Genomic DNA, 24,945 nt, shown 5'->3' with positions numbered 1-24,945 from the left:
TCCCATCATGGAGGGTTCCACCCTCACCACCTCACCTAAATCTAATCATCTCCCAAAGGCCCCATCTCCAACACTATTACAGTAGACTTAGGATATGAATTAGGACTTCAGCATATGAATTTTAGGGAGACACAGTTCAATCCACAGCAAAGTGTATATATAAAGACAAAGCACACACCATAGCAAGTTAACAACCAGCAATGGCAGGGAAACAGTATACAAGGTTTTATTACTTTCAATTTTTCAAAATAGAGTTGGGTGGGCTTTTGAAGCTGCTGGTGACATAAAGTCTGGGAAAAGGTTAGGGTCAGATGAACACTGCCTTCAAGAATGTGAAGTACTATCCCATGGAAACGTTTTCCTTGTGTCGCTCCAAAGACAGGGCTTGACCCACTGGTAGATGTTGCGGTGGCGTATTTGGTCTCCACATAAAGAACTTCTTAAAAGAGCCGTCCAACAACGGAAATGTTGCTCTCAGAACTCAGGTACTTCTCGGTGGAAGTGTTAATACAGAACCTAGAGAACCACATCAGGGATGCCACGTGCACGGACAGATGTCCGCAGCAGGACAGAGGCCAGAAGCACCAACTTTCCAAATTTAAGGTTATACAGACACATGTACACCCATTAGCATTACAATGTCTAAGAAATAATCAACAAGTACAGATGCCTTTCCAATGACTATCTTAGAATAATTTGAAGAGTTTTAATAGTTCAGGTGTACATTTTGTTCACCTATTGTTTCCCACAGGCAGAATAAACTCAAAATTCAGGTTATGCTCCTAAGTGTCTCTAATGTATCAACTGCCTTGCAACAAACTGACACTCCAGTTTGTCCCTACTTCGCACCAAGTCAAGTCGGGTCTGAGCTCACCATCTTCCCTCTCCAGCCAGAGCCCTGGTCTGCCTCCTACACTAGACCTGGCTTACTCAAATCCTCTCCTTTCCTTGCTTCCTCCCAAGTTTCACCATCAGCAAAGCTCAAACACTATTTCCTCAAGTTGATCCTTCTTTAAAAGCAAAGGATATAGGTTAGTAGATCAGATCAAGACAAGGAAGTGGAAATAGATAGTTTCAGTTGCCAAACTGGTCACCTGGGAAGGGCTAATGGTCAAGGTCAAGGGGTCAGTTGTGTGTCAGCCCCTACCCAAGGAAAACCACATCCTGGTACTTCCACCTGTCAACCCTAAGTAGTAACAGTCCAACTTTCCGATCAGGAAGAAACAATAAGCCCAATATACAAGATTTCCCACCACCGTATGTCCAAAGACAACACTCTTTTGTACCAATCTTTATATATTTATTCACACTTTTAATAAAAATGTCACAGTTAGAAGTGAAATCATTGCAATGACATAAGTAACCGTACAGACCAACCCCAAGTACAGAGTCAAGTTGCCAAAAATCAGAACGTGAGCAACACAGCTCCTTAACACCTGTGCATTCACACATTCTTGCCCACACCCATCCATACCCCAACAATCACAGGTGCTAAGTTCAGACGTAACCCAGAGAAACCTTCCCTGGCTTCTGTCAAGTCCTGGGGATGAGAAGAGAGAAATGATCAGTGAAAAAGAAGCTGGAACTGCTCGACGTATCTCTCTGCTCTGCCAACCACTCAGAGAAGGCAAGACATGAAAGATGGGGATAGTCATTTCCTTGGCACAAAACTTAAGAGGCAACAAAAAAGTCGAGGGGTTTAAGTCAGTCTGAATTTAGATCCCCTTTTCAACATCAAAGGATAGCAAGAGGGAAAAAAGGGAAAAATCCAGCCATTTAAATTGTAAGGGGAAAAGAAGAGGGAGTATTGAAAACCTGATCCCTATTCTCCTGTCAGACTGCAGCGTGACCAAAGCAAAATCAATGAGGCCAAACTGATAGCATCTGATTGTGACTTTACCCAAACAGCATAGTTTGCTTTCACTTTAACTCTGAAGAGAGGAAGAAAAATTTTTCAGAGGAACAAGAGGTTCACGTAAACCACATCCCCATTATATTAGTATTTGGGGAAAGATTACATCTATTTGTTCACATGGCTTGTCTACAGCTCTGAGAGCTACAAGGGAGTGGCCCAACCCCCATTCCTCTGCCTTTAGCCTTCCAAGATGGCCAAGTCCTCAGCATCCAGTCAAACCTGAAGTGTAAAAATAATGCCTGAATCAAAATGGTGTTTTCTGTACAGTGGGATGATAGAGAAATCCTATTTCACTTCCCAATTCCTACTTGACACAAAGGTTTAAAAAAAACAACAACCCTAAAGTGTGATGTTTTTGAGCATCGCCGTTAACCCTATCGAAACATCGATAACACAGAAAGCTACCATCTGAAATGACTCATTTCCCAGTGTTCTTGGTGAATGAGCTAAGGAAGGAGGTGATGATCCAAATACATACAGTGCATGAATACAGAAGAACTGGCCAATGCAAAGCAAACTGCTTTGGGTAGGGCAAGTCAATGGGTGGTATTTGGGAGGCAGAGAGAAAATTTCTTGGTACAAACTTGATGTCCCTAAAGATATAAGCAGGGTGAGGACAAGGCACTTACACTGCCAAACAACAGTTCACATCCATTCAACACTAGAACTGTTACCAAGAACACTCCCAATGCCCCCTCACTGAAGACTCAACCAGCCAACTGCACTTTCCATTTGGACCTTCAGAACTGAAGGAAATCCCAAGTGCTGCAGAACCAATGGTGGGAACTGGAATGTTGGCAGAGCAAACTACTCATAGGAAGCAAAAAGAAGTTGTCCCCTTCTGGCCTGAGGTGAGAGGTTTGTTCCAGATTAGCTCAGTGAAATACTGAATTGCAAGATGCTTGGCCTGAGAATATGACAACGCCCCCATGGATGCCTCCTTCTTCTGTTCTGATAAAGAGCAGTAAGGGCTCTGAACACAATCGGACACCAGTTACTGAGTTATCTTGCACTGGCAGTTACAGCAAATGCCTTCTAATACATGTCCCCGTTCTGTAGCAGATAAGGGACCGAGACAGGGCTAGAAGCAGCCTGTCCTTTCTTATCCCAAAGCCTTTCAAGCATACTCGATCCGGGCAGGGCCACAACTACCCTCATTCTTCCGCTCGGAAGACGGAGTGGTAGCTTTGGCTTCACTACCGGTTTCCAAAGGCTTAGACGAGATATAGTCTTTTACTTTGATCTCCATGTTCTTGGCTTTAAGAGTGGCCATGTGCAGTTTCTCCAGGAAATCTGGCATGCCTGGTGGGAGAGAGAAAAATTTGGGTAGGCTGAAATACAAACCAAAAATAGGGTCAAAATTACATGGCCTATTTCTTTCATGGCAGAGAGCCAATTCCTTCTTATAGAGATCACAGCCTGATTAACAACCTGTGAGTCATAGTTGGCTCCCAAAATGTATCTAAATAGAAAAAATATTTAAGTGCATTAATGTACACAGTCCACATTTAAGGAATTAAGCAAATGTTCTCAAAACTCCCTTCTGGGCACATGTTGCTTTCTGAAACTCCACAATATTCATCCTTCCAAAGCCTAGCAGGAAGCTTCAATATCTTTGCAATATTCAAGAATGGGCTTGGAAGGATGTTTAATTTCCCCAATAGTGCTCCCATGAGACAAGCACTAATCCTCTTGCTTGCCACTTAGAGCTAGAGAAAAACAGAATGCTTAGCCCAGGTCCCAGGCCCTGTATACAAGTACCCACTCACCACTGGAAACCATCCAACTAACACAGTAGCGAGGAAACACAGTCTGGGGATTGTCACTGTATGTCAACAAGTAGTCGAAGCCATTCTGGAAAAGAAAAACAGCAAAAAAATTACCCACCATAATAGCTTCCACATCCAGTACCACAGAATAATCACAATCTGATTCTGGAGCAGACAGTGTCAATTTTTTACCCTATGCAAAAAAGGAGTAATACTGAAGACTGCATAGGTTGCTATCCATAGAAAGGCCAGCCTACAAGGTTGGCGCTCGGGTGGTGTCTGGGAACTTGGTTCCAAGTATTCCCAGTCAACAATTAAGTGGTAAGAGTGACCCCTGTGTCTTGTCTGTTCATGCAAACACTACAGTTTATGCTGAAATACCTGCTTTCTTTCTGGTGCATCTGGAATTTTGGTATGTGCTATGAAAAGTATCCCTATGTAAACAGCCCTCAGTAAAAATCTTGGATGCTGACCCTCTCAAGGGCTTCTCTGGGCAGAAACATCACAGACATGTTGCTCTATTTTTGTTGCTGGAAGGAGAATGTACTCTGTATGACCTCTCACAGGAGAGAGAGCAGGAGGAAGCCTACATGTATTCCTAGACTCTGCAGGTCTCTTCCCTATGATGCAGGTGTGTATCCTTACTATATGACTATATACATCTTAGTCATGAGTACAACTATATGCTGAGTCCTATGAGTCCTTCTAGCTAATTTTCAAATGTGGGTTGGTCTTGAAAATTCCAACACATATCTTCAAACAGTCAAAGGTCTTAATCTTTACCAAAATGGTATAAACTCTACTACTACTATGACTAATAACAGCAAACATTTATAGAGCACTTAATGGTGAAATGCTTCCAACTTGGAACAATCCTATAATGTAGGTACTGTTACCTCATTTAACAGAGGAAGAAACTGAGCACTAAGAAGTAACTTTGCCCAAGGTTACCTACATACTCAATGACAGCCAAGATAAACCCAAAATTCTGACTGCAGGGCCTATGCACCCACTCTTTTTGGCTCAGCCCTCTCATTGCCTATTACAGTGAAGGACAGGGGATTAAGATTTCCAGGGGTCTTGATCCTAGGAGAGATCTGTACATTATGCTCCACACAAAGGAGTTAGAGATAACCACTTTTATGTCTGCACTTTTTAAAGCAGACTGGCCACAACTCCAGGTGGTAGAACTACACTTTAAATTCCCATGCTTTTTACTCCAAAGTCCATCCTTTCCCCCCCCCCCTCAATGAACTGTGTAATCTTTTATTTATTTACTCAACTTGTATTTAAATGTCTGCTTCAGGGGCACCTCGGTGGCTTAGTCACTTAAGTGCCTGCCTTTGGCTCAGGTCACGATCCCACAATCCTGAGGTCTAGCCCTGCATTGGGCCCCCTGCTCAGCGGAGAGCCCAGTTCTCCCTCTCCCTCTGCTGCTGCCCCTGCTTGTGCTCGCTCTCTCCATCAAATATATTCATTAAAAAATATATTAAAAATAAAAAAATATATGTATGTCTGCTTCATGTCTGGCACTGTGCTAGGTACTTAGAGCAAACAAAAATGTACTAGTCCCTGCCCTCAAGAGCTTTCAACTAATAAAAGAGATGCCATAACAGAGATACCAAATGAATACTATGGAAGTAAAGAGAAAGGAGAGGGATGCCTGGGTGGCTCAGTTGGTTAAGCATCTGCCTTTGGCTCAGGTCATGATCCCAGGGTCCTCGGTCTCAGTCCTGTGTTGGGCTCCTTGCTCAGAGAGAAGACTGCTTCTCCCTTTGCCTGCCACTTCCTCTGCTTGTGCTCTGACAAATAAAGAAATAAAATCTTACGAAAAAAGATAAAGGAGAGGTAAAACCTGTATAGTGGAAACAACAGTATCCACCACAAAGGCTGGCTCTAAGGCTAAATGAGTTAATACATATAAAAGACTTTATTCTTCCCATAAAACAGACTGGGAAGTCAAGAGACCTGGGTTCTCATCCACCACTGCTTATATTTTAAAAAAGGAAACCAAACAAAAACAGTGATTACCCACTGGATGAAGGAAGGAACAGGGAAATCACTCTGAAGAGTTTTTATTTTATACATTTGACTTCAGGAGCATAAACTTTTTTATAATTTAATAAAACAAAATTAAATTTAAAAAGCAATATCTAAAAACCAAAATAGAAAATAGGGAACCTAACTATGAACTGAGTCAGCAGGAAAGAGGACAAAGAGAGCACCTATTTCAAGTAACTTTAAAACTAGTATTTTGTACACTGTGTACACAGCCTAAGGATAAAAAAATACAAATTTTAAATCACATCACTAGTGATCTTGGTGTATTATCCTGAGCCTGGTTCATGTGTATTTCAGATTAAAGCAAATGAGTAGTTATGTTTCGGTGAGGAGTTGAGTTGAATTTTCCAGCACAGGTAAAGGTGATCGATGTAAGATATAAAATATAAATAAAAATTCTCCAGGGGCACTTGGGTGGCTCAGTCATTAGGAGTCTGCCTTCAGCTCAGGTCATAATCCCGGGGTCCTGGGTTTGAGCCGCGCATTGGGCTCCCTGCTCTGTGGGAGGCCTGCTTCTCCCTCTCCCACTCCCCCTGCCTGTGTTCCCTCTCTCACTTTCTCTGTCAAATGAATAAATAAAATCTTAATAAATAAATAAATAAATAAATAAAACCTCTCCAGTCTGAAATACTGATTAAAAATATTAGCATGCACCTTAAAATTTATCTTTAAAACAAATAAGCAGCATTTATTACTTAGTTCTAGCCTCTGAAAAGGTCTAAAGACAATGAACAAGCCAATAGCTGTTAAGTATTCCTAGAAGCCAAGTTCTGGGTTTTTTTTTTTTTAATTTTAATTTTATTTTTTAAGATTTATTTGAGACAGAAAGAGAGAGAATCTCAAGTAGACAGACTTCCTGCTAAGCAGGGAGCCTGATGCCAGGCCAAATCTCATGACCTGAGCCAAAATCAAGAGTCGGATGCTTAGGGGCGCCTGGGTGGCTCAGTGGTTTAAAGCCTCTGCCTTCGGCTCAGGTCATGATCTCAGGGTCCTGGGATGGAGCCCTATATCAGGCTTTCTGCTCAGCAGGGAGCCTGCTTCCTCCTCTCTCTCTGCCTACTTATGATCTCTCTGTCAAATAAATAAATAAAATCTTAAAAAAAAAAAAAGAATAACTGTAATGGATTAAAACTAACCAAACATATTAAAAAAAACATAAAAACATGTTAAAAAAATTAAAAATATCAAAAAAATTACAAATAAATAACTGAAATATCTATTTAAGTCCTCCATTGGTTCTTCTATAGCAAAGATTAATGGTATTTCTTTAAAACAAAACCAAAACTTAACCTCTGGAGGATCCTTGGTTGAAAGAACCAATTCATTATTTTGAAACTCATAAATAAAGGAAACAAATCAACCTTCTCTTACTTCCCTTTCCTATGTAAACTAAAGGAAAAGAAACAGTGAGAAATTTTTTCCCTAATGTATTTTAATATGTGGAAATAAAGAAATTACAGACTCAGCATTTTGTTATACCACTAATAAAATAATGGATCTCAGCAATAATCAATCATTTCTAAATTCACAAAGAAAGAGACAATCAAACGTCACTTGCCTGCTAATAAAATGGTCTTGCCCAAAACAACCCACACCAGAATTTATTTAAGCCTCAGGATTGAACAGTAACTAATCAATAGCCAGCAAAGACAGGCAGGAGACATAGGAATATGTTAGATGACACTATGGATACTACCGGGACACAATCATCAAGATCCAGGACAAAGAACCCTGCTTCTTAAACAAATACAATTGAGGGGGGGGGGGGGAAAGGAGGGGAAACTGACTTCAAAAGACTCAAGAGATATTATGAACAAATTTTCAGTGTCTCAATCATACTTGGGTCCTGATTCAAATAAATGAACTCCCAAAAAAATTCATGGCCTATCAAGAAAATTCAAACACTAACTAGACTATTTGATATTAGGGATTATTAGGAAACCGAGGTTATGTTTTCAAAAATCTCTTTTCTTTTCAAGATAAATACTGAAGTATCTATAGAAGAATTCTTCTATGGTTTCTTTTATAGCAAAGCTAGAAACTGCTTCAAAATAATCAGGACAGCAGCAAAAAGAGATAAGAAAGGATACAGATAAAACAAGTATGGCCAGAAGTTGATCCCTGTTGGAGCTGGGGATATATACAGAAGGTTCTTTATTCTACTTCTTTATCTTTCATATACATTTCAAATTTTCCCTAATAAAAAGTAAAACAGGGGCACCTAGGTGGCATAGCTGTTAAGCATCTGTCTGTGGCTCAGGTCATGACCCCAGGGTCCTGGGATCAAGCCTCCATCCGGCTCCCAGCGGGGAGCCTGCTTCTACCTTTCTCTGCCTGCTTGTGCTCTCTGTCAAACAAATAAATAAAATCTTAAAAAAAAAAAAAAAGTAAAACAAATGAACACCATACCCTGGCTTAAGGATCTACTTTCCATCCAGCAGTCCAAATGCAGCTGCCTGATTTTCAAGTACTCTCTGTACATGGTCAATGTAATTTATCACTCCTCCCTAATCTCAACCTTCCTTTCTAAGTGGTGAGTCTCTGAACATATCCATGGCTCATTCCTGTCTTCATCTTTGGTATATCGTGTCCTCTGCATTTCCTGTTTTCTCCAGTTTGCCTTTTCACAAGAACTAGCTCGAATCTTACCTTTTTCTTAAGAGCTTATGACAAATACACTAAAAAAATGATATAGATAACTCTTATTGTTACCCCAAATCAGCTAAAAGAAATTGTTTACTGGGTCCCTACTTAGATGCAAGACACTCTGCTAGGTGCTAAATGATGCCTTAGCTGCTTCACGGTCACAGTTTCTAAAGGTAGCAATGCTGGAACTCAATTCAGTTTTTCTCAAATAGGAAATTAATAGACAAGGTCCAAATTTCGAAAGCAACATAAAGGGAAAAGTGAGGCCTAACTTGGCCTCCCACACTATCTTCAGCCTGACCCAGGATCCCCCTCCTAAAGGAGACAAGACATGGACAGTAGCCTTGCTTCTTGTTTTGTGTGTTCTAAAGCAAGGACTTTCAAACATTTTTAACTGTAACATACTGTAAATAATCCTTTATGCACTGAAACCAGTTCCCTCTCTCAGCCTCCTACACACACATTCACACATACTTATAAAACTGAAGTCTCATGTAATATGGTTACACTTGGATGATTTCTATTCTACATATTCTTTTTTTATTAAAGCTGATCATAATGTACTAAATTAATTTTGTTTTCCACTAATGGGTAGCAATCCCAGGTTTGAAAAACACTGCTCTAAAAATAGCATGCAGGGGCGCCTGGGTGGCTCAGTGGGTTAAAGCCTCTGCCTTCAGCTTGGGTTGTGGTCTCGGGATCCTGGGATCGAGCCCCGCGTCGGGCTCTCTGCTCAGCGGGGAGCCTGCTTCCTCCTCTGTCTCTCTGCCTTCCTCTCTGTCTACTTTGATCTCTGTCTATGAAATAAATAAATAAATAAATAAATAAATAAATAAAAATCTTTAAAAATAGCATGCAAGTAAACACATAGATCTCCCAGTTAAAAAACAGTCTAACACCACACTGACTGAAATGAACCACCATTTCTGTCATATTTGAAGTTCCACTTCAGGGAGTATAAATAGAACAACTTGTTGAAAACAAAACCGTACTAAAGCACACAGTTCATATAGCTCAAAAATAAAAGTAATGGGGAGAAATAAAGCCTTTATAAAGTGAAATACAACTAAAACAGCAACCAGTGAAATCAATATGTAAACTCAACACAAATTTGGCTTTAAAAAATCAACACTCCCTAAGCTGAGAAAAATATTCTTCTCAAAGAAAGGTCAACAGAATTTTAAAGAAGGCCGAAGAGGATTACTCTAACGCTCTCATTTTACAGACAAGGAAAGGAAAGTCCAGAAAGGTTTTAAGTGTTCTGCCAATGGTGGTGAAATTTTGATGGAAAAGGTGCTCCCTTCAGCTTCTGAAGAATGCTAATGACAGACCATTGTCTTCTCCTGTCTCTCACACAAACGGGGGTCAGTGGGTGATTAGTACTCTGTCCTGGGGAATCTTCCAGCTATGTCACCCAATAACAGTGGTTCCCAAACCAGGAGCATCAGCCTCACCTGGGAACTTCTTAAAAATGAGAATTCTGGGCCACACCCAAGCACTGTATGTTATTAAGCAACAGCAGACTCTGATGCATGCCAAGTTTGAGAACCACTGCCCTTCTCGGTTCAGACAAAAGGCATTCCTTGAGAAAAATCCAAAGCCACTACACATCATCTCTTATGATATAAAACTCACCTCATCAAATGACTTGTGGGGACGGATAACCATCTGGGATTCATAGGATCTGACTCTTACAAATTCTGGAGACTCTGGAACACTAGGGTGCTCCACAGCACTGGTAAGGAGAAAAGTTAAGGAAACTCTCAGTAATGTCTACATACAAAAAAACAGCATGAGAGCTATAGTTAAGAGGAAAATCTAGAAAGCTGGCTCTAATTTTTAAAATAAAACAGAAGAGTCACTAAAATGAATGAATACAAACTAAGTTCTAAAAACAAGTGAGTTTCCTTGGTGATTCCTGGCTCACGAGGCTTCGTGTTGAAGAGGAGAACAGTTCCCTTTTTAAATTATCAACACAAAGGAACTAAAGAAATGGTTTAATGAAAAGCTTACATAGATCCCTTCAATCTTCCTAAACTGTGGTCACCAGTCACAGCCCACTAATGTTCTAGCTGGGATGGATGGGGTCCTAGCATCACTCATAACAGCACTGAGAACATGCAAACTCCCAGCAGACATATTTGAAGGACAGTTAAAGGAACTGAGCAGGAGCCACAGGGAACCACACATACCGTGACACCAACACCATCACATTGTTTTCCTGATCCACGCTATACCGTCGAACATAAACATAATCCCGCGAGTACATTGGATACTAAAGAAAAGGATAGGCAGAATTAGTGTTCTGCCCCAAATGGATGTGACAAAACTAAAAACAGTAGTAAAAATACTCACAGGAAAATGGGTTACCCAGTGAAGAACCTCAGAACCACTAACCACATCCCTTTCAATCACTTCCAGCTTGATTACCAAGGCATCCCATTTTTTTCTATACTCTGTATCCAGCTGCAGAAAGAGAAAAGATATGAAGACCCAGGAAATCCAAAACAAAGTTGCAGAAAGCTTCTCCAGATTCTTGGACCTCTGACCCAAGGACCTTATTCTGAAACAGTTACTGAACCTAAAAGTGACAAAATGTGAAAGACATGGCTGTGTTTACTATACATAAGTCTCTCAAAATTCTTTCTTACAGACCAATAGCATTACCTGAAATTAATCTTATTTAAAAAAAAAAAAAAGGCAAAGGAGAGGAAATGTTAAGAAAAAAAAATACTGTGATAGATATGTCTAGGGAAAATATAGTATGTGTAAAGGCGAAACAATTTTTTAAAGTTTTAAACAGACAAAAATCCCAAAAGTATGAGCAGACACCTCACACAAATGAATGCAAGTAACATATTTTTTAATTTCTAGCATGACTACTAGGTAGGGAATTTCAAAGTAAGACACATACAAATCCAAACCAACAAAAATACAGTGTAAACTGGTAAAATTCAGTGCTTGGTGGGGGAAATGTGCACTAGCATATTACTAGTGGATGTTATACTGATCAATTAATTACCGAAAGCCTGACAAAACAGTGAAATATCCAAGAAGGAGAATATTTTTTTAATAGAACTCTGGGTGATCCCATCTCTCCTTTTCATACATTTCCCCCCAAGGAAGAAAGCAGTCTTTGAAGAGACAGTCTTCATCTTTATTAAATAAACACCTTCACTATGGAAATGTTCCAGATTACTAAATCTGACTGGATCTGTACTGAAGAGGAAAATGCTATGCATTACTGCGTCAATAGATAAAAACCATAATACAAGCAGAAGATAACATAAGAGCTGCGTCCATGTTAAATTTATAGACTTTGATAATGACACCATGGTTAAGAGAATATGTCTAATTTTAGGAAATACATACTGAAGGATTTTGGAATAAAGGGACACACATGGAACTTGCCCTTGAATTATTTAGGAAAAAATAACCATAAAACCTTATAAAGTATACTAAAATCACTCAAATACATTCTTCTATTTAATCTTCCCAACAGCCCTGTGAGAGGACAGAACTGCGCTCATTCTACTAGAGAAAGAATGGTAAGTCCAATCTTTACCCAGATGCTATCAGACATGAGATGAAGGGTACAGAGACAGACGGATGTACTGAAAACACGTCCTGAGTTGAAGAAATTATTCATGTGGACAGTGGTAAGTGGAAGAAATATTTACTCACCTGAACATTGAAGAACTGCCGGGGTGTTACATCTGTGTAGGTTCCAAAAACTAGAATGACAAGGAAGAACAAGAGATGTCTGCCACACCCTCATCACTCATCTTATTCCTATCGCTTAACTGCACTTCAATTATAGAGTACCAACAGATCTTAAAGGCAGATTCAGAAACTAGACGTCATATTGGGGCAGCAAAGTAAGACAAAGACAACCTACAGCAAAGTACAGTAATGAAGACACTGAGATGCTTGTCATCTGGGAGAAGAAAAACAAAAAACAGGAAACCATGGCAAATTTTCTGAGCAACAACCAGAACAGTTAGAGAGTATGAAGAACAGAAGTCCTGCACATCTGGCCAATCATGGAACACATCTACAAGGCAGCCAAGCTGGGCTCACCTCTATACTGGTAAAGGTGGGTGCCTGTAATTGGGCGCCGCCAGAGCTTAAAGTGTTTCTTATCCATCACCATCTCCCATGGTTGCTCTTTGCCCCCTGAATCTTCATTCCCTTCTCTCTGTGATTTTGGTTCTGGAGGGTGGCGTTCAACTCCAGAGCGCTGAAACATATGTGACATTTCTTCCAACCGTTTCATCTCATCAATGGATCTGCAAAAGGAGAAAAACAAAAGGAATGGTGCAGGTGGTTGTAGTCAATCCTGTAAAATGAAATGTCTACAGAAGGACTCGTATAAGAATGGTGTGGGTTGGAGCGCCTGGGTGGCTCAGTTGATTAAGTGTCTGCCTTAGGCTAAGGTCATGATCTCAGGGTTCTGGGATAGAGCCCTGCATTAGACTCCCTGCTCAGTGTGGAGCCTGCTTCTCCCTCTCCCCCTCCACTCCCCCTGCTTGTGCGCGTGTGCTCTTTCTCTCTCAAATAAATAAAATTTTTAAAAAAATGGTGTGGGTTTGAGAGTATAAAGTGCAATGAAAACTCAAGTTCCTGAGTTTGAATCCCAGTCCAACATTCATTAACTAAAACATTTAGTCTCTCTCTTTTTTAAGATTTTATTTATTCATTTGACAGAGAGATCACAAGTAGGCAGAGAGTCAGACAGAGAGAGAGGGGGAAGCAGGCTCCCTGTCCAGCAGAGAGCCCAATGTGGGGCTTGATCCTAGGACCCTGAGATCATGACCTGAGCCAAAGGCAGAGGCTTAACCCACTGAGCCACCCAGGAGCCCCTAGTCTCTATTCTTAATCTGTAAAATGAGGATAACAGGACCAACCTCAGGGGTTGATTATAAAATTTAAACAATTACGTATTTTTCCTCTTCTTTTAAAAATATAATTCACATTCCTGGGTGCCTGGGTGGCTCAGTGGGTTAAGCCGCTGCCTTCGGCTCAGGTCATGATCTCAGGGTCCTGGGATCGAGTCCCGCATCGGGCTCTCTGCTCAGCAGGGAGCCTGCTTCCCTCTCTCTCTCTCTCTCTGCCTGCCTCTCCATCTACTTGTGATCTCTCTCTGTCAAATAAATAAATAAAATCTTAAAAAAAAAATTTAAAAAAAAAAAATAAAAAATAAAAATATAATTCACATTCCTAAGAATCATCCTTTTTTACAATTTTTTTACAATTCAATGATTTTTAGTATACTCACAAGGTTGTATGACCACCAACACTAACTCCATAACATTTTCATCATCTCCCCCAAAAATCTACACGCATCAGCAGTCATTCCCCAGTCCTGCCTCCCTATAACCTCTGACAACCACTAATCTATTTTCTGTCTCTATGAACTTGCCTATTTTGGACAATTCATATAAAGAGAATCATACAACATATAGTCTCTAGTGTCTGGCTTTTTTCACTCAGCATATTTTCAAAGTTGATTAATGGTATACTTTGTTCCCTCCTTTTTTAAGTTGAATATTTCATTTAATAGATATCTCACATTTGTTTATCCATTCATCAGGTGATGGGCATTTAGGTTGTTTCTACTTTCTGGCTATTATGAATAATAATGCTATAAAGGTTTGTGTAGAAGTTTTTCTGTAGACACAGGTTTTCAGTTCTCTTGAGTGGATTCCTGGGTGGATTTGCTGAGTCATGGCAACTCTATTTTTAACCTTTTAAGGGAATGCCAAATTAGTTTCTAAAGCAGCTGCACCATTTTATACTCCTAACAGGGTTCCAACTGCTTCACGTCCTTGCAAACACTTGTTATTAGACAATAACTATTTTCCTGATTCTAGCAATTCTAGTGGGTGTGAGAAGTATATCTCATTGTGGTTTTTGATTTGTATTTTCCCAGTAACTAATGATGCTGAGCATATTTCCAAGTGCTTATTGGCCATTTGTGTATCTTCTTTGGAGAAATATCTACTGAAATGTTTGCCTATTTTTAAGTTGGGTTGTCTTTTTATTGTTGAATTATAAGAGTTTTTATATACCCTGAATATGTCCCTTACCAGATATGATTTATAAATCCTTTCTCCCATTCTGTGAGAGAACATCAGTTTTTTAATAGTGACCCCTGATGAATAAAAGTCTTTAATTCTGATAAAGTCCAATTCATCTACTTTCTTTGATTGCTTATGTTTCTGTGTTATAGCTAAGAAGCCATCACTTCCTAATTCAAAGTCATAAAGAGTCATGTCTGTTATTTCTACTAAGAATTTTAGTATTAAAAAAAGTGTTTTCATATTAGTTTACACTCTGATCCATTTTGAGTTAATTTTTGTGTATGATGTGAGGTATAGGGTCTAAATTCATTATCTTTGCATGTGTACCTCCAGTTGTCCCAGTGCCATCTGAAGACTATTGTTTCCCCACTGAATTGTCTTGGCACTTTTGTAGAAAATCAATTGGCCATTAAGTTTAGGGTTTATCTCTAAATTCTCAATTTTATTCCAACAATTCATATATCTATCCTTATGCCAATATCATATGATATTGGCATATCTGAACTACTACAGGTTGGTATTAAATTTTCAAATCAGAAAGAGTGAGTCCTCTAACTTTGTCCTCCTTTTTAAGACTTATTTTACCATTCTGGGTCTCTTTCATTTCCATGTAGGTATCAGGATCAGCTTTTCAACTGGCACAAAGTAGTGTGCTAAGATTCTGATAGGGATTGTGCTGAATTTATAGATCAATTTGACTGCTATTGCTATCTTTACAATATTAAGTCTTTCAATACATAAATACAGAACTTCCCGTTTATGTGTTTTAAAATTTCTTACAATGCTCTCTTCTATAGTTTTCAGCAAAAACATGGAGTACAATGTTGCAGAAGTGGAGAGAGCAGACATCTTTGTCTTATTCCTGATCTTAGGGGAAAAGCGTTCCGTTTTTCACCACTACACTGTTAACTGTGTTTTTTGTAGAGGCCCTTTATCATCTTGAATGCTTTTTATTTTCTTTTATCATGAAAGGAGGTCCAACTGTCAAATGCTTTTCTGCATATACTGAGATGGTTATATGATTTTTGTCCTTCATTCTATTAATATTGTTTCTATTAATAGTGTTGTATTAAACTGATTTTTTAAAAATAAGATTTTATTTATTTATTTGACAGAAAGATAGAGAGCACAAGTAGGCAGAGCGGCCAGAAGAGGGAGAGGGAGAAACAGCTCTCCGCAGAGTGGAGAGCCCGATGCAGTACTCGATCCCAGGACCCTGGGGTCATGACCTGAGCTGCAGGCACCCAGGCGCCTCTAAATTGATTTTTATATGATGAATTAACCTTGCTTTCCAGAAATAAATCCCACTGTTCCTGTTCCTTATCATATCTTACTGGATTCCATTTGTCAGTATCTTGTTCAGAGCTGCCTAAAGCTTTAAGACATTCTAGATAATACCAGATTCTTTGTGTTGTTGTATATCTTTTAGGGACAAATACATATAAAGACATAGAAAGAAATGCAATACAACAAACTGAGATAATCTGGGGGACAGGAGATTTCGACTGGGTAAAGGTACAGAGGAGGCTTTACCTATAGTATTTTATTTCTTAAATACAACTATATTTGCGGCTGCCTGGGTGGCTCAGCTAGTTTCGCAACCAACTCTTGGTTTGGCTGAGATCTTATCTCAGCATCCTAAGATGGAGACTTGCGTAGGACTCTGCTCCTATGCTAAGCAGGGAGTCTTTTTGGGATTCTTCCTCCCTGTCCCTCCCTCCCCCTCTGCTCTGGTCCCCCTGCACTGCATGTGTGCTCTCTTGCTCTCCTTTTAAGCTCTTTAAAAAATATATAACTGCATTTGTAACATTCACATTAAAGTCTTTTTATATCTGAAACATTTTAAGTTTTTTTTTTCCCCCTAAAGAGAAAGCATGAGTGGGTGGGCAAAAGGAGAGGGAATCTTAATCTTATCCACATGGAGCCTGGTTAAAATTCTCTCTCCCTCTGCCTACCTCTCATTCTCTCTCTCAAATAAATACTATCTTAAAAATAAAAACAAACAAAAAAAATCCCATGGCTTGTATTTTCCACTTAACCTCTAAAATAGCAGTTAGGAAAGAAAGATCGCTGTCTGTATCATATACAACTTCTGCTATTTAAGACTGAAGAAGACACCAACTCTAATACACTTTGTCTAAAATGCCCACTCCTCTTCAACCTTCAAAACACCAAAAGCTCAAGGTTAACTTCCAGGCAGAGTTAACCATATATATTTACTTTAATTCTGTACAGACATGTATCACATTATACTGTAATTAGTCCATCTCTGTATCCGCCTCTTTTACTAAACTATGAATTCCCTAATGTCCCAGAATGTCTTTCATATCCGTATTTCCAGTTCCTAGCAAGTACCTGGTAAACATCAGGCACTCAAATGTTTACTAAGTAAATTGAGTAAAAATGAAAGTAGGCCCCAATAATTCAAATTCTTATTAAAAGATTACATTCATACATTTTAAAAGATAAAAATTCAAAGTCATACTGGTAACCCAAGATTAAAAGTTTAGAGCAACCCTAAGTGATGGCGACTATAAAATCTGTGTTCTAGTCCTGGCTCTGCCAACTGGCTGTGTGATCTTATGTAAGTCGTTTTACCTGTAAAGCCCTCTCTATTTCCACCTACAAAATTAGGACATTATTTTTTGAAGGTTTCTATTGGCTCTAAAATTTCATTTCTCCAAATTTTAAACTTTGGACTTAGATGAAAATATTTATACAGGGGACATTTTGTTGTTTTGACTGCCCAATATCTTTTCATATTTGGGAGGATCCCAAAATAGGTGGGATACAGTCCCCTCTCAAGCCCTAGCATTAGAGAACAGCACCTAATTTAAGTAAGGCTAATTAGACACTTCTGGTAGAGGATATGAATCTTGAGGAAAGGCACAGGATCTTTTGCAGATTATTCTCAGGGATCTTGAAGGAGCTGAGTGTCCAGCAGTGCAACCAATCTAGGGTAAATAAAACCAGCAACACTGCCCTAAGGAGATTATCCCTACAGCAGGTCCTGGCTGTTCTCCTGGCCAACCTGTATTCTGGCCTTCTTGTCAATGCCCTGAGTGACCTAACACCTTTAATTAATCCCTTTGATTAATGCCTTTCAGCTTAAGTCAAGCAGTATCAGCTTCATTTCCAACTAAAAACCCTAGCCAGTACAATTTATACTGATGTTCTGACTAAAAAAGTATAACCATTTTTAAAAATTTTTAATTTGAATTAAAAACTGCAAAACAGGATTCACTGCAAACACAGAAATAGGGAAGGAACTTTACAATACACAATAGGATCTTTCAGGAGAAAGCAAAAGCAAAACCACAGCTAGACTTGCTTAGAGAACAATTCAGGCATCACACGGCACCAATTATGAAACTTTTCAGGACTAGTAAGGCATTCTTCAATAAAAATTAAGCATCACCCTTGCATGTCATTCTTATCACATAATGAAGGGCAGAAATGCCTTATTAAAAGTACATCAGAGGCTCATAAAATTACATAGTAATAAGATTTTAAGAAAATTAAACTATATGACTGTATGCAATATTTTTAATGGCCTTCTGAAGTGGTACAGAGCTTCAGACCCATTACTTAATCAACCTCTCCTATATAATTAAAGGTCAGTAGGTGCCCTTGATTCAAATTATGAGACTAAATCCCCAGAGGGGGAGAAAAATGTCTTGTGCAGGCCATGACATTCATTCTTGAAATAAACTAAATGCTAGTGCAAGACTGCATCATAAAATGCAAATGATTCTTGTCTCTGGTTCAACAATCTCTGAAGGGTCTCAGCTTCTAAATACTGACAGAACGGACCTAATTAGCACACAGGTACCCAAAGTGACTCTTTATCGTGTATGTGGACGAAGGAAAACCTCTCACCATACATCTCTTTAGCCTGCTGTGCTAAATCCTTATTTGGACAGGGTGGGTGTCTAAACCTTATTATCTGAGACTTAAAAAATAACAAAGGACAAAAGAGATTATTCCCAAAATAGAAACAGCAGATTAGTAAGAGGATCAAGACAAGACACCCAGTACTTCCCTTACTCCAAACCTAGAGTCATTTCAATATGTGAGAAAGGCTGGACTGAGAGGTATGGAAACTGAAGGCACAAAACTATTAAAACAGAGTAGTAAGTATAACAAGTTTTGGCTCATGTAGGAGGTCCTGCCATCAGTATACAGACTTTGATATAAACGTCCAAAATGATTCAAATGAAGCCATCCCTGTAATTAGTAATTCCAGCAAGACAACTGCCTCATTTCACATAATCCCTCCTTAAATTCCAAAGTACTGTCAAAGTTAGAGACTTTCAAATATATCTGTCATGAGACACAAGAAATACAAGACATCAGCTAGTTCACTGCTATTCTGGGCCAACTGGTTAATGGTAAAATAATGAAGACAATGTCAAAAAATTCAAGTCAGATTTTATGTAATTCTGATGTTCTAAGAAGAATATGTCAGTAAATAATCTTTGACAGTGGCAAAAAAGAAAAAGGATTTTTTGCTGATCGTTTATCTAGTTAATAATACACTGAAAAGTTAAAATTGTTCTAAATGCCCTGAGAGACAAAAATGGGAAAGAATTTTCTTTATGAAATTTTACTGGCACTTATTTACTCAAATTTCTGGAGCAATGGACTGTAACTTTTTTAAAAAGAGGAGGGGTTAATGGAACATTTTCCCCGAGCCTTTCATATTTCTTAACTTCCTTCCTCTTTTTGTTCCTGTAACTTTTTAAAAAAAAGAATTTATTTATTTGTCAGAGAGAGAAAGAGTACATGGGCGAGCATGCACAAGCAGGGGGAACAGCAGGCAGAGGAAGACGACGACTCCCCACTGAGCAAGGAGCCCCGATGCAGGACTCAATACCAGGACCCTGGGATCATGACCAGAGCCAAAGAGAGATGCTTAATCGACTGAGCAACCCAGGCACCCCTTCTATAATTTTTTTTTAATGTTTCAAAGCAATAAAAAATTACTACTATATCTTTTCCATAAAATCTGCCCTGGGCTCACAGAACGAGGGATTCTGTACCAAAAATACTGACTGAAAGTTATTCTGTTTGGACTTAAGTGAAACCAATTGGGTAAGAATCATAAACCAAGCATTAAAAGACCGGATTTCTACACCTGGTCCCCATCAGTCAGTCAAAGTCACTTTGTACAAATTAGTTCTTTTCTCAGATTTTCTTGCTACTGCTAGATAAATGAGATTCTATTTGTTAAGATGTTCTTTAACACAAGAGAACTGAAAGTAAAGTTATTCCTTTTCATTCTGAATAGTACTCAACGTAAGAGAAAACATATACCATATAAAAGTATACATTCAAAGAAAGTACTAGGACAAGAAGGTACAGAAACAGCACAAAAGAACTAAATGCTGTGATTTAGTGGCCATGGTACAATCACGCTCTTCTTCCATTATACAATGAAAAAAAAAAAAATGCACTTGTCCCAAGGCACATTCAACTGTGCTCTATTATCCTTTCACTAGAGCAAAATCTGAAATTTTCTAAACTAGCTATGACAACCACAGCAGTGGCTCCTTTAAAGCAAACTGAATAAACACTTAAGCAAAGAAAGTTAATCTGAATCCAAAATAGTTATTCAATAAGAGACAAAATGTTAGAAACATGAGAAACCTATAGAACCACTTTATAATCAAGATATAGTTGAACAGCACATTTGTCACCCTAGCAAGGTAACAAACATTTTTCTTTAAATCCTCAAAATGGACACCATCAAAGTATTTTTTGAAGTTTTTTTTTTAAATTTTTTAAAAGATTTTATTTATTCACTTGACAGAGAGAGATCACATGTAGGCAGAGAGGCAGGCAGAGAGAGAGAGTGGGGGGAGGAAGCAGGCTCCCCGCTCAGCAGAGAGCCCGATGTGGGGCTGGATCCCAGAACACTGATACCATGACCTGAGTCAAAAGCAAAGGCTTAACCCACCACTGAGCCACCCAGGCGCCCCGGACATCATCAAAATTTTAAGTATATGACTGAATTCAGGCCTGAACTGGAAAACAAACCATAAATGAAAGCCTTTGTTAAATAACAACTCTGGGGCGCCTGGGTGGCTCAGTGCGTTAAGCCTCTGCCTTCGACTCAGGTCATGATCTCAGGGTCCTGGGATCGAGTCCCGTATCTCTGCTCAGCAGGGAGCCTGCTTCCCCCCTTCTCTCTCTCTGCCTGCCTCTCTGCCTACTTGTGATCTCTCTCTGTAAAATAAATAAACAAAATCTTTAAATAAATAAATAAATAAATAACTCTGGAGGATCAAAAAGGCACCTTAAGTGTTCTGACCTTAATCTGAGTTTATGATATTCCCAAGTGGGTTAATAGAGAGCTATACCTCTTCAGGAGTTGGATTAGAATAAAAAATGTTTGAACTGCCCCTAGGTTTCAGAAATAGCCCAAAGAGGGAAGAAAGGGAAACTGTATACCGGGCCTAGTCATCAACTGGTCTCTTTCTACCACCGTGGATAGTACTACTGGCTCAAATGTTTACCGTATTTGTTCTTTTTTTTTTCCTTTTTTTTTTTAAGGTTTTTTTTATTTATTTGACAGATCACAAGTAGGCAGAGAGAGAGAGAGGAGGAGGAGGCAGGCTCTCTGCTGAGCAGAGAGCCCGATGCGGGACTCGATCCCAGGACCCTGAGATCATGACCTGAGCCGAAGGCAGAGGCTCTAACCACTGAGCCACCCAGGCGCCCCTACCGTATTTGTTCTTTATCTTGTTTTCTTCTCCAGCTCCTGCTAATGGCAGACCTACTAAACAGAGGCTCCAGGATATACTACCCATAAAAACATACGAAGTAAGCTAAATCAAAGAATGTCATCTACCACATGGACCCCCAACACTATTCAATTCCCACCTCAAAACATCTTCCCTCCCTTTTCAGCAGGTAGCCAGCCCTGTTATGGTCTTTCTCCTCTCTCCTAAATAGATCCAACAGGGAATTTTCCTCCCAAACTTGACTACTGTGAAACATGGATATTTCATCATCAAAAACAGAATGAAAATTCAAACAGTTAATTGATAATTTCTTAATTTAAAAGTTTTCCTCCCATAAATATTCTCACACCTGAGCCTGTTTCATTAGACCAATGGACAAGTTGCAAAATGCTAACAGAAATTAGACAAACTACCTATCATGCTTTATTACATTATAAGACTGTTATAACTTTAAATTGCATTTATACCCTCAAGGTGGACATTTGGTAACTATTAAATTTTTGATCTACTAATCTATATAAACTAATAAGATCTACTAATAAAAGAATCAGAAAACCACAGTCTAGGACCAACCACCTATTTTTGTAAATAAAATTTTATTAGGAAACAAATTTAGGGGGAGGGAAGAGCAGTTTAGGAGTATCGGTTTAAAGGAAATGCAAAGACACCATAAATAAGAGCTAGATCAAATCAGAGCTAAATCATGAGATTACTTGAAAACTGTAAGGGCTCAAATTTAAAAACCACAGATTAACAAATTCAATCGGTGCTACTGCATTTTTTCACAGAAGTTTTGATGAAGATGACAGCGTGATTTCAGAGCCTAATGAAACAGTATTTCCTAAGTTCTCGCTAAAGCAGCAAAAATCTGGCCTAATTTTTGCAGGTTAAAATACTGGGCTCCTGGTTTATCTGAGGAAGACAAAAATCCCTTCCAGCCGAAAGAGTCACGATAACACAAGAGCCCTCCGGGCATTTCTCACGAAATTCCATTGAGAATGAAGTAATTTTGTAATTGCATAACCATACCCTTAGTTCAAATTTAAAACCTGTTTTGAGTTAACACCTTTCTGGATGAGTTAAAGATTACGTGAATGATGGGTTACATGCCTTCAATATCTAATTTAATTTTTACAAGGTTATTTCTTCGGTGTCACGCTCCCTATTCAAAGTCTTCCCTCCTACGCTAACCTATACTTCGTTATTTCTAACCCGACACGTGAAATTAACACGAAGAGCAACAAAAAACGTGTCTTGCTAAAACAGGTCAAGTTACTGCATCGCCACTTCCAGTACCTGCGTGTAAACGGGAGACACTGAGCCAAAAGGCAGGCCCCAGGGTTCGCCGTGCCAACCTCCCAACCAGACGGGCCCCCACCCCAGCGAACACAAACCACCTTGCCGCAGAGCTCACCTCTGCAACTCCTCCTCCTGGATCCTCTCCTCGTCCCACACGAACACGCCAGCCAGCGCCGCCATCACGGCAGAGGCATGGCCAGGGCGGCCTCGCAGCCGGCGCCAGAGGCGACCGAGGAGGACGCGGCGCGAGCTCTCTGAGTAGAGGCGACCGTACAGCTGCGCGATCTGCTGCGCGCGCCGCACACGCAGGCCCGTCACGAAGCGGCACTGATTGGCCAGCAGGGCGAGCAGGCCCCCGCCGCGCGCTCCCGAACGCCCCGCCGCCGCCGCACCCGCCAGCCAGGCGGCCAGGGCCGGCGGCCTCCGCAGGAACATGCCGCCTGCGCGCGCCCCGCCCAGACCCCCTTACCCAACCCCCGCCCCGCCGCTGTGCCCGCCGCGCGCCCGGAGGCAAACTAGGCCTCCCTCTCACAGGGCAGAAGGAACGAGCCCGGGAAGCCTCGGCGGCCTTAGGCCGAGTGCCCCTAACTGGCCGACCCCGACCTCGTCTCACGATCTAACAGGCTTTTCATCTCTCTCTGCAGCAACCGCTGAGGAAGAGTCCCCTTTGCGGAGAGAGTCGGTCATGGCACAGCCGCGGGGGCGGCCCCGCCACCGCGGCAAGAGGCGTTCGTAAGCTCGGGCCGGGAGCCCCACGGGCCGACGGCCGGGCGGCCCCGTTGGCCCCTGCCTCCTTGGCGTCCTCAAGCCGGCGCCAGGGCTCGGGGAGTAGAGCTCCTGGAAAGCAGCAAGGTGGGCGGCTCAGTCAAGGCAGCAGGTGAGGTCCCGGGCGTTCCGCGTCCGCCACATGCACTGCTTGCCCACAACCTACTCCCCTCGCGGCCGCCCGAGCCCTGATTGGGTGCGGCCCGAACTCCTCGATGCTGATTGGCGCTGCCAAGGACTCGTCACCGCTCCTTCCCGCCCCTCAGTGCGGCGTGCCGGGCCCCGGGCTAGCAAGGTAGGTGGCGCACAAGAGAGCTAGTCAAGGGCGCCCCAGAGTTTGACCCGCAGACCCTGCCGCCGCAGCCGCCGCCGCCATATTCCGGCCGCCAGACCCCACCCCGCGTGGGGGCGCGACCAAGTGCAAGTTAGGTTCTTGGGCGTTGCTCGATTGGTCTGAGACGGGGGAGAGTCGCCTCTTTCAGTAATCTGAGTGTAGGGTGGGATGGGGTCTCGGCATTTCCTCGGCGGGGTGCTGGGACTCTCCAGGTTGGGGAGGAGGAGGGCGGGGGGCGGGACGGTGTAGACGCCTTTGGTGAATGGAGACCCTGCTGAGTCCTAGAAGGACTGCCGTAGAAACCACCGATCTCTTCGGCTGGCTCTCCCACAAGCGCCCTTGATAACCAGGGTATTGAGACGGCCTCCGAGGATCGGAGTTTTAGCACTCAACTTCTCTCCGCGAACCCCACGTCGCTAGAGTGGGCCGTTGTGGCATCCTTAGAGTTCAGAACACTTTCCAGAGAGCTACATGCGCAGGTGGGCAGGTGGCTGTAACGGGCTGGATGGAAATGAGGAAGCGTCTTGGTCAAGGGCAGCAGAATGGAGTTACTTAGGGCGGATGCCCCAGTTCGAGTAGTAGCTGTTCCACTGCCTTTGACTCAAAAAGGTGCCAGCGTGAGAATGTAAACAGGCTTCCTGAAACCTACTTCGCACCACCTATGAGCACCCTGGCTAAACCACCTCGAAAGACATTAAGTTATTATTCTGTATCCAATCTCATTAAAATGAAACTGTTGGATGTCCAGTAGGAAAACCTCTGCCTTCAGCTTGGGTCGTGATCCCAAGGTCCTGGGATCGAGCCCCACATTGGGCTCTGCTCGGCGGGAAGCCTGCTTCCTCCTCTCTCTCTGCCTGCCTCTCTGCCTACTTGTGATCTCTCTCTCTGTCAAATAAATAAATAAAATCTTTTTAAAAATAAAAAAATGGGTGGCACAAATAAGCTTGCTGTCTCCATTTCTGTACCCACTTGTCAGTTCTTCCTCTGGAATTTTATAAATCAGACTTTTCTACACCATTCTCTCTGCCTTTTTTTAGGCCCTAACAGTATTCTGTAGCCTGACCTCCCTTCCAGTTTATTATCAACAAACTGTTTTTCTTGTGTATTTCCAGAACGAGCTGAAAAGCTTTATTCCCTTTGTATGTTTTTAAGTTGACCCAAAATTCTTCATCATGAGCCTATCTTATGTAATTTAGGTTCTGCCTTTCAGACCAACCAAAACATAAAGTTGAGTCGGCCCAGCAATAATTCAGTAGTAAAACAGAAGTAGTACATCCAGAATTGGGTATGAGCAGGATCAGGAGCGCAAGTAAGCTATACCAGCAGG

General features: G+C 41.1%; 1 protein-coding gene across 1 annotated transcript; it reads right to left on the bottom strand.

Annotated features, from left to right (window-relative positions):
- Positions 1-1,278: 1,278 nt before the first annotated feature.
- On the bottom strand, positions 1,279-22,969 carry STARD7 (StAR related lipid transfer domain containing 7). Its single transcript, XM_032843917.1, has 8 exons — positions 22,635-22,969; positions 12,472-12,680; positions 12,076-12,125; positions 10,747-10,857; positions 10,584-10,666; positions 10,027-10,126; positions 3,685-3,769; positions 1,279-3,217 (listed from the first exon to the last, which is right to left on the bottom strand). Exons 1-8 carry the CDS (start codon positions 22,952-22,954, stop codon positions 3,033-3,035), a joined length of 1,143 nt encoding a protein of 380 aa, XP_032699808.1. The 5' UTR covers positions 22,955-22,969; the 3' UTR covers positions 1,279-3,032.
- Positions 22,970-24,945: the final 1,976 nt, after the last annotated feature.

The sequence above is a fragment of the Lontra canadensis genome, unplaced genomic scaffold, assembly GCF_010015895.1.
Source record: "Lontra canadensis isolate GAN:19392208 unplaced genomic scaffold, GSC_riverotter_1.0 scaffold144, whole genome shotgun sequence".
In the NCBI taxonomy this organism is placed as follows: Eukaryota; Metazoa; Chordata; class Mammalia; order Carnivora; family Mustelidae; genus Lontra; species Lontra canadensis.
This window is presented reverse-complemented; position numbering and strand designations above follow the sequence as displayed.